General features: G+C 36.6%; 1 protein-coding gene across 3 annotated transcripts; it reads right to left on the minus strand.

Moving 5' to 3' along the window:
• Nucleotides 1-5,531, minus strand: LOC125195712 (uncharacterized). Of its 3 annotated transcripts, XM_089057282.1 has the most exons (12): nucleotides 5,340-5,531; nucleotides 5,055-5,240; nucleotides 4,351-4,480; nucleotides 4,148-4,267; nucleotides 3,824-4,038; nucleotides 3,106-3,201; nucleotides 2,887-2,980; nucleotides 2,607-2,720; nucleotides 1,978-2,125; nucleotides 1,666-1,772; nucleotides 621-699; nucleotides 1-517 (listed from the first exon to the last, which is right to left on the minus strand). In XM_089057282.1, the coding sequence occupies exons 1-9, from the start codon at nucleotides 5,466-5,468 to the stop codon at nucleotides 2,022-2,024; spliced, it is 1,188 nt and encodes a 395-aa protein (XP_088913408.1). In that variant the 5' UTR covers nucleotides 5,469-5,531; the 3' UTR covers nucleotides 1-517; nucleotides 621-699; nucleotides 1,666-1,772; nucleotides 1,978-2,021. The 3 variants fall into 3 exon arrangements, with proteins under 3 accessions (XP_088913408.1, XP_088913409.1, XP_088913407.1); XM_089057283.1 differs by lacking the exon at nucleotides 1,666-1,772; XM_089057281.1 differs by having other exon boundaries at nucleotides 48-517; nucleotides 621-1,772.
• Nucleotides 5,532-16,230: the final 10,699 nt, after the last annotated feature.

Genomic DNA, 16,230 nt, shown 5'->3' on the forward strand with positions numbered 1-16,230 from the left:
TAGGCCAAGTAAAGTTTGTATTTACATATTTTGGGAAGTGTTGAGACTTAGAGTAAATTTCCAAATTTGTATTGACAAAATGAAATACTTCAACTATTTGATCTGCAGTTAATCTTGATATGTATCAAGTCTCGACAAACAAAACTGGTAAACTCTGCAAAATATTGCAGTTTAGCTTTGGATCTTCTTCTCAATGGGCTAGTCTTTCGTTTTCCTCCACCTCCTCCGCTTTCTTTTTCTATACGAATCGGCTTGGGTTGCTTCTATCACTGCAATTTCTCAGGTATATCAATGCAAACATGTTGCTGCACCAGCAAACCACTCTAGCTAACCGAGACGAATACTGTTCGCATAATTAAAAAAGCGCAAATCACGGTGCCCACATAAAGGCCACATCGCAGAACTGATTGCCTCGTCCTGGAGCTCAGAAAGCCAAAGTAGTGCAGCAAAGTGACCCAAAGCCAAAGTAGTGCAGCAAAGTGACCCCTAGAACGGATTCGCCATCGAGAAAAAACACCTGATACAGCAGAAATATTGTAACTACACTTCTACGATTCCAATGCATCATCAAGCAAAGAAACACAAGAAAAAATATTCCAAAAATCAGTTGTATGACCTACCGGTAGGCTGTTTGGTAGAGCAAGAACCATAGAGTCATAGAGACATGGAAGGAACACGTCAGAAATCTCTTCAACAGATCTGGAAGGTACGCGATGAAATAAACCGTAGATAATTTAATGTTACACTATGAACTCTTTTATACACATAAACCATTTCATACATGTAGGGGTAAGCAAGGTACATATAATGACAAGTAAATTATAATGTAAAATTACTTCTTAATCCCTATTATGGCAATGTCATTATGTCTCTAAATCAGTTTCCTTAAAAAAAATCAAAAATTGGATTCAGGATTTCAAATAATGGCTTATTAACTCGTAATTGTGAAATTAGGATTTAATTAGTATAAACGCACCATGATTTTGGAGTTTCATAGGACCTTGAGATTCAATTTGTCAAGGTCCTCTAGTATTTATTTATTTTCTTATCTAATTCTTAGACTAGGCTTCTTCAAATTCAAGAACCATCCCAAGGAAAGGAATTTGGGGACATATAGACTATTGTAAATACAAAAATATGACCAAGAAGAGGCACATTCATCGGCACAGGTAAATCTGTGACCTTTGAATTGAGACTGCAAAAGAAGACAGCTAATTTTGATTATTGAAATTTAAAGGACACAAAAAGGAATTATTTTTTCAATTTCATTTTGCTGTGTTGTGGATTGCATGTAGAGAGGGGTTTCTCCCTTGGTGGAGTGACACATACAATAAGAAAATCAAAAATCCAAATCAAAATGCCTAACACAAACTCTTGTGATTTAGTCAAGAGTCCATTTCCCAACCAAACTACAGCAAATAGGTCAGACCATAAACCAAAGGATGTTTTTCCTCAGACAAACCACCAATCCTACAGCAAATTCATGATGTAGAATAATCAATACCAAATTTCGTTTGAATTTGCATAACTGTTCAAAACATGCTAAGAGAGTCTGAGATGAGAAAAAGGTAAAATGCCAAACATATTCATGCAAAGATGTTCCTAAAATATAATACTGTGATTTAAGAATCTTTGGAAAATGCTTATCTAATTGAAGCAAATTACATGGATATATTTGTCTAGCAGTATCTGCTCTTCACATGTGATTTTCTGAGGATTTAACATTCTTTAATTCATGAGCCCCAAAAGTTCATATTGTACTCTTTTCCTGGCTGTCACATAACAAAATAAATTAGAGGTTAGACATTCGGCTCTTAGTGAAGACAGCTCCAAGTTTCACATTTTAATTTCATAACAGAAAAAAAACCTTTCTAAATAGATGTATGAGAATTCTCAGTTTTTCTAATCTGCCAGCAAAATGGAACTCAAATTGAAAACCCATTAATACTGTCTTTAGAGTGAACAGAGTATGCTTACAATATACTTTGACCGTCCCTGAAAAACTTTCCTTCCTAGTTGCCTCACGAGACCTCACTTATCACTCGCTCACACTTGTCTTCCAGAATCTTCACAGCTTCAGTGAACAATACTTCAGGGGGCAGTGCTCCCGTAGATTCAATTTTAACTACAGAAGTAGGAAATAATAAGAATCATAAGGTTCTACAGACAAAAACACTAGAAACATAATTATCTAAGCTTTATACAATTAGAGTGTAACTGTATTCTACAGTAAGAGATTGATGTTATCTGATGCAATTAGAAATTGTGCATAACCCAATCCTACAAACTATCAAATAGGGATGAATTGAAGAAGAGAAGTATAAGCAAACAAGTTAAAAACAACGTTTCATAGAAATGTTGAATCAACATTTCTATGTTTAATCAACTGTCAACCTGCTTTACTCAAATGTTGAATTTCTTCATGTTGTTGCAGCTCAGGTGGTACAGATTTAACGATTATATGTTGTCATAGAAATTAATTGGTATACCCAGGAAAGAGAGCCATGATAAAGTTCCACATTAAAGTCCTACAGTGGAAATAAAACCAAACTCCTACTACAGCCACTATATGAGAGGGATTTTAACAATCTCAAATATATACTTACAAATGAAATGATCTTTTACTCGCCGAACTGCCACAAGCTTTTTCCAATCACCTTTGATGCATTCACGGCAGAGGGTACAAGATCTAGGGCGTGCCACTGTTGCTCTTTTACAACCTAATTGACAGCAACAATAACCTAATGAGTAACAACTTACAAAAAATCTACCTGATGGACAAGACCCATACATCTGGAACAATCTAGTAGTGCAAATAAGTTCCAACACGGTTCACTAAATATGAATGATAAAGAACATCAGCTCACAAGTTAGAAGTCGCATTACCTTTACCAATATCTTCAATGTCAAACACTTTTTTAGGACATTTCTTGACAAGTTCTTCAGCCTTTTCATCCACAATTTCTTCTAACAAAACAATCTGCACATTTACAAATTTTGTGTAGTGTTACACTCTTACTCTTATTTGTTAAGTAAGATAATTTAAAGAAATGATTAAATTTTTTTAGAAGTAGTATGTCTAGTGGATATAGAAAATTATTATACCTCAGGCAGCATCCTGTACCAAGCAGTGCCTACAGGTGACCACTTAGCATGTGTCTTGCCCATTCCTTTCACAGCATGCGCTTCCAGCTCAATTTCCTGCACGGGTGGGATATTATTCCTAGAAACTGGAGTATTTGGGCTGCTTAGTGTTGCTTGTACAAAATGAGCTAACCCAAACCACTCCTTAGTTTGAAGTTTGAACGTAATGAAACCAATACCAAACTATAATGACGAAAGTGAAACAAATGGTTGTGATGGTACTAGTAATTATATATGTACCAAGGAGATGGGGCAGCGGGGGTGGGGGAGGGGTGGGCAAGTAGGGAGTGGGGAATCAAAATATGAAAATTGGGGAAAGGGAATCAATTAAAAATAACCAAACACCAATATGAAGGTGGCATGCTTGAGTACAATGAAAGCATTACAAAACCATACAAGAAACAATCAGTCAGTTGTATAAGAACCTTTGAGTAGAGTCTTTATGCTCTTTGTATCACAGTGTAATCATGTATCAGGGGTTCTCATAGTCATGTGCAAGAATTGCCTGAGCTACTTCAGAGTTCAGATTATAACAAAGATAAGTTATTTAACACTTGTACTAATCAGTCAATTGTCATGATTTTACACTTGTACTAATTAGACTATTTAACAAACACTCAAAGATTCACCTTAATCTTTGCTTAAAAGCAAAAGATCATAAATATCAACACTACAACACCTGTTTGGGTCCAAGTTTGGCAAGAAGTATATTCCCATGCTTGGCGGCTATTGGGTTGTTTGCAAATTCTGGCATGGAATCCTGACTACAACTGAAAGAAGTGTAAGTTTTTGGTTTTGATGTCGAATCTTGATTTGATTTCTCTGTACTCAGTTTGATCTCACTGCCATTGGGCAACCACTTCAGTTTCTTGGACCGCACTTTTTTATATAGTTCTACAAATGGAAAGACATTAAGATTGCATTCTAAGAAATAATTTTACATAGAAAAAACGTTTAACATAAGATGAGAAATATTTTTCAGTGATTGGGCATTGAGTAGTACCATCAATATATGGCCCCTCTTTCTTTCCAGTGATTGGGCATTGAGTAGTACCGCCCCCCTTCTCATTACGTGCATGGAGTTTAAAAACAATGGTATTTTTCTCATTCGGTTCATCCTTTTCTGGAGAAGACCTAAAAGCATCAGACATCATGACTGACAAACTGACAAATGAAATCAACTAAAGAATAGTAAGAAATCTTAACCTGACATATAATTGAAGTGTCTTGGATCAACTTTAAGTGGGACAAGACCCAGTGTGTGGGAGAGCACCTCGTCTTGAACCACTGAGGTGTTTTTTGCAATAAAAACCTTTTCAATAGCCATGGTGGGGAGCTAGACCAGAGAGAGATCCGCCATCAGCCCACCCAAAATTTTTTAAAGTACTATATACTTATCTCATTGGACCAAGTTCATATAAGAAACAGTGATCAAGAGATGAAAGAAAACTACTAGATACAACACATTCAGCATTACACCCTAAACAAATAAAATATTTGGAACCAGACAATTATATCTAGCACTTTAAACATAATCAATTACTGGTACAATATTCACAAATTTACCACCCTTCATATGTCAAACTCTTCATCTAAACCAGAGTCATGAATAAGTAAGCTCATATTACACCGTCATCAACTTCAGTACATTTCTCTGCTGGAACAAGATAACTAGCACAGAATCGATGGTGATCACTGCATAAATCCCAGTAACCAATACAATTATTTTTAATGATAAAAACTATGATATTATAAAGCAGAGCAAATCCAAAACAATGATATCCAAGTGCAGGAGAATATCCATACATTGCTTAAATAATAAACTAAAGAGTAAACTCCAGATTATAGAACAACAAAAAATTTCTTCAATTAAAAGAAAACAATCACTAAAAAGCGCAATCAACTCGCACCTCAGCTATCAGGATTCTTCGTAGAGCATTCGCAATAGTAACATCAATACCAGTCAAATCGAACTCCATGTCATCCTCCGAGAGACTAATCACTTCAACCTTAAAATTTTTGCGAAACTCCGACAGTCTCAAACTGTTATCCACTCCGATCGACGCATACGCACCCGAGTATTGGATACTCTCGGTCTTTGATGCCAAAATTAAAAAAATGCATGGATCAAATTAACTATCGAAAAGAAATTTAACAACAATTGGTATGAAAATTAGGGAAGAAAAGGTGCACACGTGAATTGGGGCATCGGAAGTGCAAGAGACGCGGGTCCTCTGCAGTTCCAAATGCGGCGGCAGCTCTCCTTTAGGGAGATCAGGCAAATCCCACACAGGAATTTTCTGTGAACTTTTCCCAGAAGACATTTTGTTTCCTCGTAGGGAAGGAACAGACGTGAATGATTTAGGGTTTTGCAGAGAATATTAATTGGAAGGAGACGGGAATGTTTTAGGGTTTTGCGGAAAATATTACTCCCTCCGTCCACGAAAATTTGTTCAGTTTTCCATTTCCGTCCGTCCCCCAAAATTCTTTTACCATTTTTGGTAGTGGACCTCATATTTCACTAACTCATTCCTACTCACATTTTATTATAAAACTAATACTCCCTCTGTCCCATTAAAAATGCAACGTTTTCCTTTTTTGATTGTCCCATTAAAAATGAAACGTTTCCTTAAATGGAAACAACTCTATCTCTACTTTTTCATCTCTCTTACTTTACTCTCTCTTCATTAACTCACAAAACAACACTGCATAAAATCCCGTGCCGATTCTCAAATGTTGCATTTTAAGTGGGACGGAGGAAGTACTTTAAAAGTAGGACCCACAATCCACTAACTTTTTCAATTCACTTTCCATTACATTTCTTAAAACCCGTGCCCGGTCAAACCGGGACGAATTTTCGTGGAAGTTCCATTACATTTCTTAAAACCCTTGCCCGGTCAAACCGGGACGAATTTTCGTGGAAGGAGGGAGTAATTTTGTTTACATATGTTGGTTGGGATATGCACAGGAGGTTAATGGACCTCGTCTGTGGGCCCGAAGATACATCAACAGGTTATTGGGCCTGGTCTGAGGGCCCAATTTATTCATTATGCAACATCAATCTTTCCCCTGTAATTTCCAATTTGGGGGGATTTTACAAATGGTACAAGCCAACTCACAATTCCATTTATTAGCCAATAGATTAAGTGACACAATACATTTTATACATCAAATCCAACGGCTAAAAGAATTTCACTTATTTGAAAAGCTGATTATATCACATCATTTTCATATATAAACATCAATTGTATGTACATACAACTCTAGCAATTGCTTTGAGAGGATTTCCTCCACCCCATAAAAAAGAGGATTTTCACATCAAAATAAAGAGGGTTTTCACCTTAAAAAAAAAATAGGGAGAACTAAAATTTCGAATTTGAAACACTCAAAACTTCTCTATAAATACCATATACACAAAAATACATGTATTTATATATTATTGCACCTATTACACATAAATGGCAAAATAGAGAATAGATGCAATCCTCTTGCATCTTCTTCTCACACTGCACAAAGAAAAACAAAGGGAAAACTCAAAACGAGAAGGCAGCAGAAATACATGTACATTTTATGTGGTTGTATTAACAAATTAGTAATACCTTCAATCGGTACCTTCTGAGAATTTTTTGTTCTTTGTAAAGGGAGATTAACCAATTAGCAGGACGTCCCAACTGCTGGCAACTGCTTAATTTAAAGATATAAAGATATAGTGTATAAACATCAACGAAAAACAGAAAGTAAAGACTTATTAAAGAATGGGAAGAAGACAACATCATTACAGGTTAATTTTTTTTACCGCAATACATAAAATTATAAATGTTAAGAGATATTTTTTTAAAGTTCATGCTTTGACTGCAATTGTATACCTTCTATCAAGTCACACCATTTTTTCTTCAAATATATTCTATGCATTGCAGCTACAAACAAGAACTGCAAAAGAAGAGCAAACTCAAAAAGATAGGAGGAGAGAAGATGAAGAAGACTATAAAAATCCACAAAAGAAAAGGCATTAAACACCAGAGTAGATGAGGGAGAGACGTATCAAATGTAAAAAATGAATTTCGCGTTTAGTGACATCACAATTGAATGAAATTTTATCAATAAAGACTATTATTCTTTGAAGAAACTTTATAATGGTGTACTAACATAGAAAAACACATAAGTAATTTGGCGGGGAATTAAGGAATGCTTTAATATTTTTACCCAGCAGTAAATAACAAAAACTCTAATAATAAAAATAGACTTTTGTGTTTAATCAATCACATCACTCATGTCAGAAAGCAAAGGCATCTTAGAGATGAAAATTGCAATCCTCACTACACTTATGTGGATAAAAAATAAAATTGGCATGGAATAGAAATCTAGATAAAAATATATAAGAATGAGTGAAAAAAAAATAAGGACCACTTAAAAAAATTAAGGGTAATAATAGTTGGGAGCAAGACCATTAGTTTGTTGGTATTTCAAAATTTCATGAAATTAAATTACAAGGATTGAAGATTAGAGATGCATAGAGTTGAAATAAATTGATAATAAAGTGATGTATAATCTCTCAATATGACAATATGAAATCAAAATGACAAGACAATAAGGGAAATTGGTCATTTCATAAAGTAAATATTTTTCCATGCCAAAATTGCACAAGAGAAATGACAACAGCAACCATCAATGATTAAAGGCGGCTTTTCTATATAAAGGATAAAACCCTCACAATAATCTTTCTAGAAAAGCAATATTTATACCTTTCCGAGACAGCAAATAACCAGTGGTATATAGGCTCCTTCATCAAATGATTATGGTCCGACCATTATTCTGAAAAATAAAGATTTTGTAGAGGATTGAGAAGAGAAGAGTGAGTTGTAGAAGAAAAAATGAGGGTTTGAAAATTAATGATTTGGTAGAGGATTGAAGAGGCAGAGGATGATATTTTGTGGAGGATTGAGAGGAGGTGCCGCATGATGTTTTGGAAGAAGATGTAAGAGGTGTATTGTTGCATGCATGACTACACATGCCTTCACATACATGCATGCAACATAAGTATGCTATCTTCTATTCAATAAGCCGTGTTGGATCAATAATTAGCACATGCTTCATCCTAGCTGGCATGTTGAGGTGGCGGTGACGTGGGAAGGGCGCGAGATATGAGAAGCGCGGGATATAAAAGAGGGACCACAGTCATTCTTTACGTGTGTTGTTTTGTGATTGTTGTTGTGCTTGGATCGTGGATCTAAGGCATTTATCTCTGCATTTCCTTACGCATTTCTCTTGTAATGTTCATGTTGATTACCCAGTAATATAGTTCCTATTGCTGCAATTCGTTTTTGTGTTGTTGATTATCGTTTGATTCACTAAATTGTTGGTGGATTTGAGTGTTACGAGCTAAGATAGGGAAATCTCGGGGAAAAGCTGCAACAATTGGTATCAGAGCGTTCGATCTCCGGACGTCGGAACCGTAACACGAGGGGCGAAAATGGAGAAGAAATTGTTGGAGGCGATGGAGCAGAAGTTGAGTGAGATCGTTGAGCAGGCGATTCAAGCTCAGGAAGGGAAGTTTGTGGAGTTAGAGCAGGCGATTGCTGCAATTAGTTTGCAGAATCGGAAAAACAAATCAGTGGTGGACGGTGAAGGAAGTAGCGACGGTAATTGGGGAGAGTCGGGCAGATCCACACGCTATGAATTTCCGAAATTCGATGGAAATGGTTTCGAAGGGTGGGTGATGAGAGCTGAGTACTTTTTTCAAGTAGCAAAAGTGCCGGAGGATGAGCGGGTACGAGTTGCAGCGATTCACCTCGAGGGTAAAGCGATGCAATGGCACCGTGGTTTTGAAAGTTTGCACGGGGATATGGCTTTTGCGAGCTGGCCCTGTTATGCATCGGCTCTAGCTGCTCGATTTGGAGCTCATGCATATGAGGATCCATTGGCTGACCTCAGAAATCTCAAGCAAAATGGGACGCTGCATGATTATATGGATACATTTGATGAATTGTATCCGAGAGCTGGTATAAGGGAGGATCAGGCGTTGAGTTTCTTTCTATCTGGGTTGGTTGATGAGTTACAAATGCCAGTGAGGATGTTTAGGCCCAAGGGATTGGCAGAGGCTTACTCCTTAGCTAAACTACAAGAGCTGACTGTGAGAGCTTTAGGAGTGAAATCAAAAGGGGGACAGAGCATTGTGCAAGCTAGTAATAGCTATTATTCAAGTAGCAAGCCCATGGCTGTTACAGCTACTACCAAGTCAGTTGGAAATATTAGTAACTGGAGTGGAGGAAATAAGGACAACAATCGTTTTGGCGGAATAAGGGCAAGCACCAATCTGTCACCAAAGGAACTTGATGAGAAAAGAGCAAAGAAAGAGTGTTTCTGGTGCACTGAAAAGTTTACCCCAAATCACCAATGTGCCAAGAGGAAATCCTATGTCATACAACTGATTGAGTTGGCTGAGTTACTTAGGCGTGAGGAGGAAAAAGAGGAAAGTGAAGAAGAGGCAGGGGAGGAGAACTCTGAGTTGCAATCTGAGTTGCAACTGTCCTTACATGCTGTCTGGGGAAAAGATGGACCTCAAGTAATGAGAATCAAAGGATTGTGTCAGAAAAAATTAGTGAAGATTCTGATAGATACTGGAAGTACTCACAATTTCTTAAGTGCTAAGGTGGCTAAGAGACTTAGCTGTGAACTCAGTCCAGTGAACTCCAAGGCTGTTGAAGTGGCAAACGGTCAGATTCTGCAGTGTAACCAGAAATGCAACAATTTAGTGTGGGAAATGCAAGGATCCGAGTTTCAAGCTGAGGTTTACATTATTTGTTTGGAGACTTATGACCTGATACTCGGGGGAGAATGGCTATCTACCTTGGGAGAGATTAAATGGAATTTCAATAAGCTTAGCATGGTTTTTGAAATGTCGGGTGTAGAGGTGAAGTTGCAGGGGGAATTATGGTCGCCAAAGAGGGACCAGCTTCACTGCTTACACATCCTGAATCAGCAAGAAGTAGATGTGAATGAAAGGAAGGTGAGTCAATGGCTGCCCTATGTGGAAGGTGAATTTAGTTGCTGTTATGATGTTAGTGTGGAAGAGCTATGGCCGGGCATGGAGCTCATCTTAGAGGAATATGCAGGGCTATTTGAGGAACCTAAAAACTTGCCTCCACAGAGAGAGCAAGACCACAAAATCATTCTGAAAGAAGGGGCTGATGCAATAAATATGAGGCCTTACAAATATGCAGCTCAACAAAAAGATGTGATTGAAGCCATGATTGATGATATGCTTAAAGCTGGGGTGATCAGACATAGTGAGAGCTCGTTTGCAAGTCCTATAGTTTTGGTTAAGAAGAAGGATCTCTCCTGGAGAATGTGCGTGGACTATAGAGCTTTAAATGCCATCACTGTGAAGGACAAATACCCCATACCAATAATTGAGGAGCTCCTTGACGAATTGGGAACAGCTGCCTGGTTTTCTAAGGTGGATCTAAGATCTGGTTACTGGCAAGTGCGGATGCGACCAGAGGATGTGTATAAAACTGCTTTTAAAACTCATTCTGGTCATTATGAGTTTCTAGTTATGCCCTTTGGGCTAACAAATGCCCCAACCACATTTCAAAACTTGATGAATACAGTCTTTCGTGAGCATTTGAGGAAATTTATATTAGTCTTTTTTGATGATATTCTGATATACAGTAGGAGTATGGAGGAGCATGAACATCATGTGAGAATGGTGATGGAGTTAATGAAGAAGCATTGTCTGCTAGCCAAAAGATCTAAATGTACCTTTGGTTGCAAGAAGGTAGAGTACCTTGGCCATGTCATTTCAGACCAAGGAGTAGCAACTGATGGGAGCAAGATTGAAGCAGTGAAGAATTGGCCTCAACCTCGAACAATCAAACAGGTTCGGAGCTTTTTGGGTCTCACTGGTTATTATAGGAGGTTTGTGAACAATTATGGTGCGATAGCGAGGCCCTTGGTGGAAGTGATTAAACGTGTTACGTTCAAATGGACTGCAGAAGCACAAGATGCCTTTGAGAGGCTGAAATCTGCCATGACCACTGCTCCTGTATTGGCCTTACCTGATTTCTCTAAAGAGTTTGTTATGGAAACCGATGCCTCAGGGGTAGGTATTGGAGCAGTTTTAATGCAAGATAAACACCCTATAGCCTTCATCAGTAAGGCCCTATCTCCAAGATACCAGACTCTATCCGTTTATGAAAAAGAGTTGTTGGCGATCTTAATGGCAGTGAGGAAATGGTATCATTACCTGCAGAGCAAGAGATTTGTGATCCTTACTGATCACCAAAGCCTAAAGTACTTGATAGATCAGAAGCTTACTACACTCACTCAACAAGCTTGGATGACCAAGTTAATGCAGTTTGATTATGAGATTAGGTACAAGAAGGGCATTGACAACTCAGTGGCTGATGCCTTATCCAGAGTGCCGGAAGTGGTAACTTATGCCCTGACTTTACTGGTTATTCCACTTGAGCTGATTGCAAAAATCAAAGACTCTTGGCAAAATGACCCTCAAATCCAGCAGATTCTGACTGACAAACAGAAAGATGAAGAATCTCACCCAAAGCTTAGTTGGAGCAAGGGTGAATTAAGGAGGAAAGGCAAGTTAGTGGTGGGAAATGATTTGCAGTTAAGGGCTCAGATATTAGCCATCTTTCATAATTCAGCCTTGGCTGGACATTCTGGAGCCTTGGGTACTTTCAAAAGGGTCTCTGCTCTACTCTACTGGCCAAAACTGAGGAAAGATGTTAGAGAATTTGTCAGAGTTTGTGTGACTTGTCAAAGATACAAGCCTGGGAACACTTCTCCAGCAGGGTTGTTACAGCCACTCCCTATACCTGCTGCAATATTCACAGATTTGACCATGGATTTTATTGAGGCCCTACCAAGCTCCCAAGGGAAGGATACCATACTTGTGGTGGTGGATAGACTCAGCAAGTATGCTTCACTTCATGGCCCTATCCCATCCCTTCACGGCTAAGAAGGTAGCAGAGGTATTTCTGGACTCTGTTTTCAAATTACATGGTATGCCGATTAAAATTGTGAGTGACCGTGGAGCCATTTCTGTGGGAGCCTTCTGGAGAGAATTCTTATCTATGTTGGGAGTTGAGTTAAACTATTCTACTGCTTATCATCCGGAATCGGATGGCCAATCTGAAGTGGTTAACAGGTGCTTGCAATGCTACTTGAGATGCACAATTGGTGAGAAGCCTCACTCATGGGTCCATTGGCTTGGCTTGGCTGAATATTGGTATAACACCTCTTATCATTCCAGTATTAAGATGACTCCATTCAAGGCTTTGTATGGTTTTGAACCCCCACTCCATGTTCCCTATCTTCCCGGAGATTCAAATGTGGAAGCTGTAGATTTGGCTTTAAGAGACAGAGAAGAAATGATTGGAATTCTTAAGAGAAATGTGCAGAAAGCGGCTGACAGAATGAAGAGGCAGGCTGATCATCATAGGAGTGATAAGGAATTTATGATAGGAGATTGGGTGTGGCTTAAGTTGAGGGATTACAGGCAGAAATCGATCAAGGGGCAACATCACAAGTTTGAACCAAAATTCTTTGGCCCTTATCAGATAGTGGACAAAATCGGGAAGGTTGCTTACAAGTTGAACTTGCCTTCCTCTGCCACAATCCATGATGTCTTTCATGTTTCTTTACTGAAGCAGACAGCTCCACCAATAGGCCCAGTTACTGACCTTCCTAATGTATCCCACATCAATGATGCTGTGCCTCAAGCAATTTTGGACAGGAAGATGGTGAAGAGGCATAACCAGGCTGTGACTAAATGGCTAATTCATTGGGCTGGGAAGTCTCCGGCTGATGCTTCTTGGGAGTTCGCGGATGTGATCAAGGAGAGATTTCCTTGGTTCCTTGAGGACAAGGAACCTTAAGGGAGGGGTATTGTTGCATGCATGACTACACATGCCTTCACATACATGCATGCAACATAAGTATGCTATCTTCTATTCAATAAGCCGTGTTGGATCAATAATTAGCACATGCTTCATCCTAGCTGGCATGTTGAGGTGGCGGTGACGTGGGAAGGGCGCGAGATATGAGAAGCGCGGGATATAAAAGAGGGACCACAGTCATTCTTTACGTGTGTTGTTTTGTGATTGTTGTTGTGCTTGGATCGTGGATCTAAGGCATTTATCTCTGCATTTCCTTACGCATTTCTCTTGTAATGTTCATGTTGATTACCCAGTAATATAGTTCCTATTGCTGCAATTCGTTTTTGTGTTGTTGATTATCGTTTGATTCACTAAATTGTTGGTGGATTTGAGTGTTACGAGCTAAGATAGGGAAATCTCGGGGAAAAGCTGCAACATGTACTTATATAGGTTGTTGGTTAGAAACCCTAATAAAATCAGAGGAAGGCGCCGCCTCTCCTTTCATGAACGGGTTCTTTTACAAATTAGGGTTTATATTGGGAATAAATTTATTTTATAATTAATCAGAATTGAAAATCGAAGGGCAATCACAACAAATTGATGCACAACGGCTCTTTAATTAGATTAGTAATATCATTGGAAGAAGACCCTAATTACTATAAGCATAAAAGAAATGGGGCTTATTACTATTTCTAGTATTTAATTCAAAATTTTAATTTGTTAGATTCATAACAGGAGTTTAGCTCTTTGAATTTATTAGTCCCTTTCCATTCTTCCGTTTTTTTTTTATTTTCATAGTGATATACTTCCACAAAAATTCTTCCAAATTTAGAGTAGTACTATTATTATTTAAATAGGAAGGCAAGAGTAGTAGTATTTTTTAAACAGGAAGGCTATCTTTAAAATAGCTTTGACACACCAATATTAGGATACTTATTTAGTTGACTATTTTATTCGTAATACTTTCTATATTTTTAAAAGGTTCATTGAAATTTTTAAATTTTTTTACTGGATTACATTTTCATTGTGTGATAAAACTATTTTATTTTTAATATTTTCTACACTAGAAAGGTTATATTTTAAAAGTTTAATTTTTTTATTATTCTTTTCTTTACTTTAAAAATGAAAATGATAAAGAAAAAATTTATAATAATATACATTTAAAGTGATTATTTATAATTTTAATTTTTCCCATAAAAGAATTTTCCATAATAGTATAGTCTTTTAGAATTACATGAAGACAAAATAAAAGGTTAAATTTAATAACCTTATAAAAGAATTTTCCATAATAGAAGTACTATTTTAGAATTACTATTACAATTTTAAAAAGTAGTAAAATTTTATTGAAAGGGTCAGATTTAATAACCTTTTTACACGTATTATATGACATTCCAAGGCTATTAGAATTACTATTACAATTTTAAAAAGTAGTAAAATTTTATTGAAATCTTAAACTTAAATCTTTGAAAAAAAAAACATGAAAATAACTATATTTACTGAAATCACAAACTTAAATCTTGAAAAATGAATTTTGCTTAAAAAAAACTTTTAAACTTGAAACAAATAGCATTAATTCATAGGTTGTATTGATATCATCATGGTAATATGATACGATGCGATGTGTCCCACCAACATTATTTTGCCAAGTGGAAATAAGAAAGGGCCCCATCTCTAGCTCAAGCATACATGATTGCCCCAATTATAATAGTATATATTTTATGAAATTTTTACACACCCATATATAATACTCCCTCCGTAAAAAAAAAATAGATCACAATCATTTATGGAAAGATTTCCTCTTAATTTTTCTCTTTCTCTCTTACTTTTTTCTCCTTCTCTCTTACCCCACATTCCACTATCACTACTTCTCTCGAGTACTTTTTTTCCATTCTCTCTTACATTACCAATTCTACATGTCATACACAAAGTGATCTATTATCTGTGGACGGAGGGAGTAGTACGTATTACCACATATTCACACACATATATGGAGTATATGGCAAGCTCCATAATTTTCTATATATTTGATTCATCAATTATTTTTCACATCAATTAAAAAAATCGTAATTTACTGCCATTGAGATTGAGATTGAGATTTGATGGTAAGCTCCTTTTATTGTTATGCTCCTCTTTTTTTACTTTGTTACGCTTTAGTAGTACATATTTACTCATCTTATACTTCACCATATACTCCCTCTGTCCCGGATAATTCGTCCCAGTTTTTCATTTCGGTCCGTCCCACATAATTTGTCCCATTCACTTTTACCATTTTTGGTAGTGGACCCCATATTCCACTAACTAAAAAGTGAATAATGAAATGTTTTAACAACATAATCCCAAAATGAATAAACTTTAAAAAATGGTGCAAGTTTTAGCGACTTTAATTTTCTCATTACATCTTAGTAAAGTTAAAGTCAAACACTATATGTATAGTGAATTTATAGCAAATGTGAAACAATATAAATCAAGTCAAATGTTACATAGCAATACCAAAAAAATACAACTTTGCTTTAAATAATATAAATCAATTCAAATTTTATATAAAAAATACTAAAATTCATCTTCCTAATAATATTATAATCATGTTATTTGTTTATTTTTGTGGAATAAAAATCAATCTTAATACTACATAGTGATATCAAAATTTAATGTTATTAACAATACTTAATTATATACTTATTCAACTAATAAAATAGTGCAACGCGCTGGGCCTGAGATTGAAAATATGAACAATATTTCATTAGACGGATGAAGTATATGACGGATCGCTTCTAAAGTTCAAATTAATAATACAAGATTATGTACTTATTTGATTACTATAAATACCGTCAGTTGCGCATCGCACCGTAGGATTTACTACGAATTTCGTCAGCTGCGCAACGCGCTGGGGATATACTAGTTTCATTCTAATTTTTCGCTCTCTAATTTCCCTCTCATTTTTCCCTCTCTTTTTTCCCTCTCTAAATAGCTCTAGCCAGGGACGGAACTAGAAATTGAAATTAACAACAAATACGGCAAAACACGCAGTGCTTTTGAATCTTTGGTAGCGACTAGCCTTATCTAATTTACTAGTAGTCCACAATGGTGTATCTAGTATTTTCGATTTGAGAATCCAAAGAACATGATATTTTGATATCCTAAGAGTCCACAAATTGAGTTGTTATAATATTAATTTAGGGTAGTGATAAAA

This window comes from Salvia hispanica, chromosome 4 (genome assembly GCF_029641045.1).
Source record: "Salvia hispanica isolate PSC_SH4W2 chromosome 4, Shi_PSC_v1, whole genome shotgun sequence".
NCBI lineage: Eukaryota > Viridiplantae > Streptophyta > Magnoliopsida > Lamiales > Lamiaceae > Salvia > Salvia hispanica.

Coding starts and splice junctions, on each gene's coding strand:
- LOC125195712 (XM_089057283.1), bottom strand. CDS start 5,468: ATGTCTTCTGGGAAAAGTTCACAGAAAATTCCTGTGTGGGATTTGCCT. Junction 4,481..5,054: donor GAAGAATCCTGATAGCTGAG/GTGCGAGTTGAT, acceptor TCTCTGGTCTAG/CTCCCCACCATGGCTATTGA. Junction 3,202..3,823: donor CCAAACTTGGACCCAAACAG/GTGTTGTAGTGT, acceptor CCACCCGTGCAG/GAAATTGAGCTGGAAGCGCA.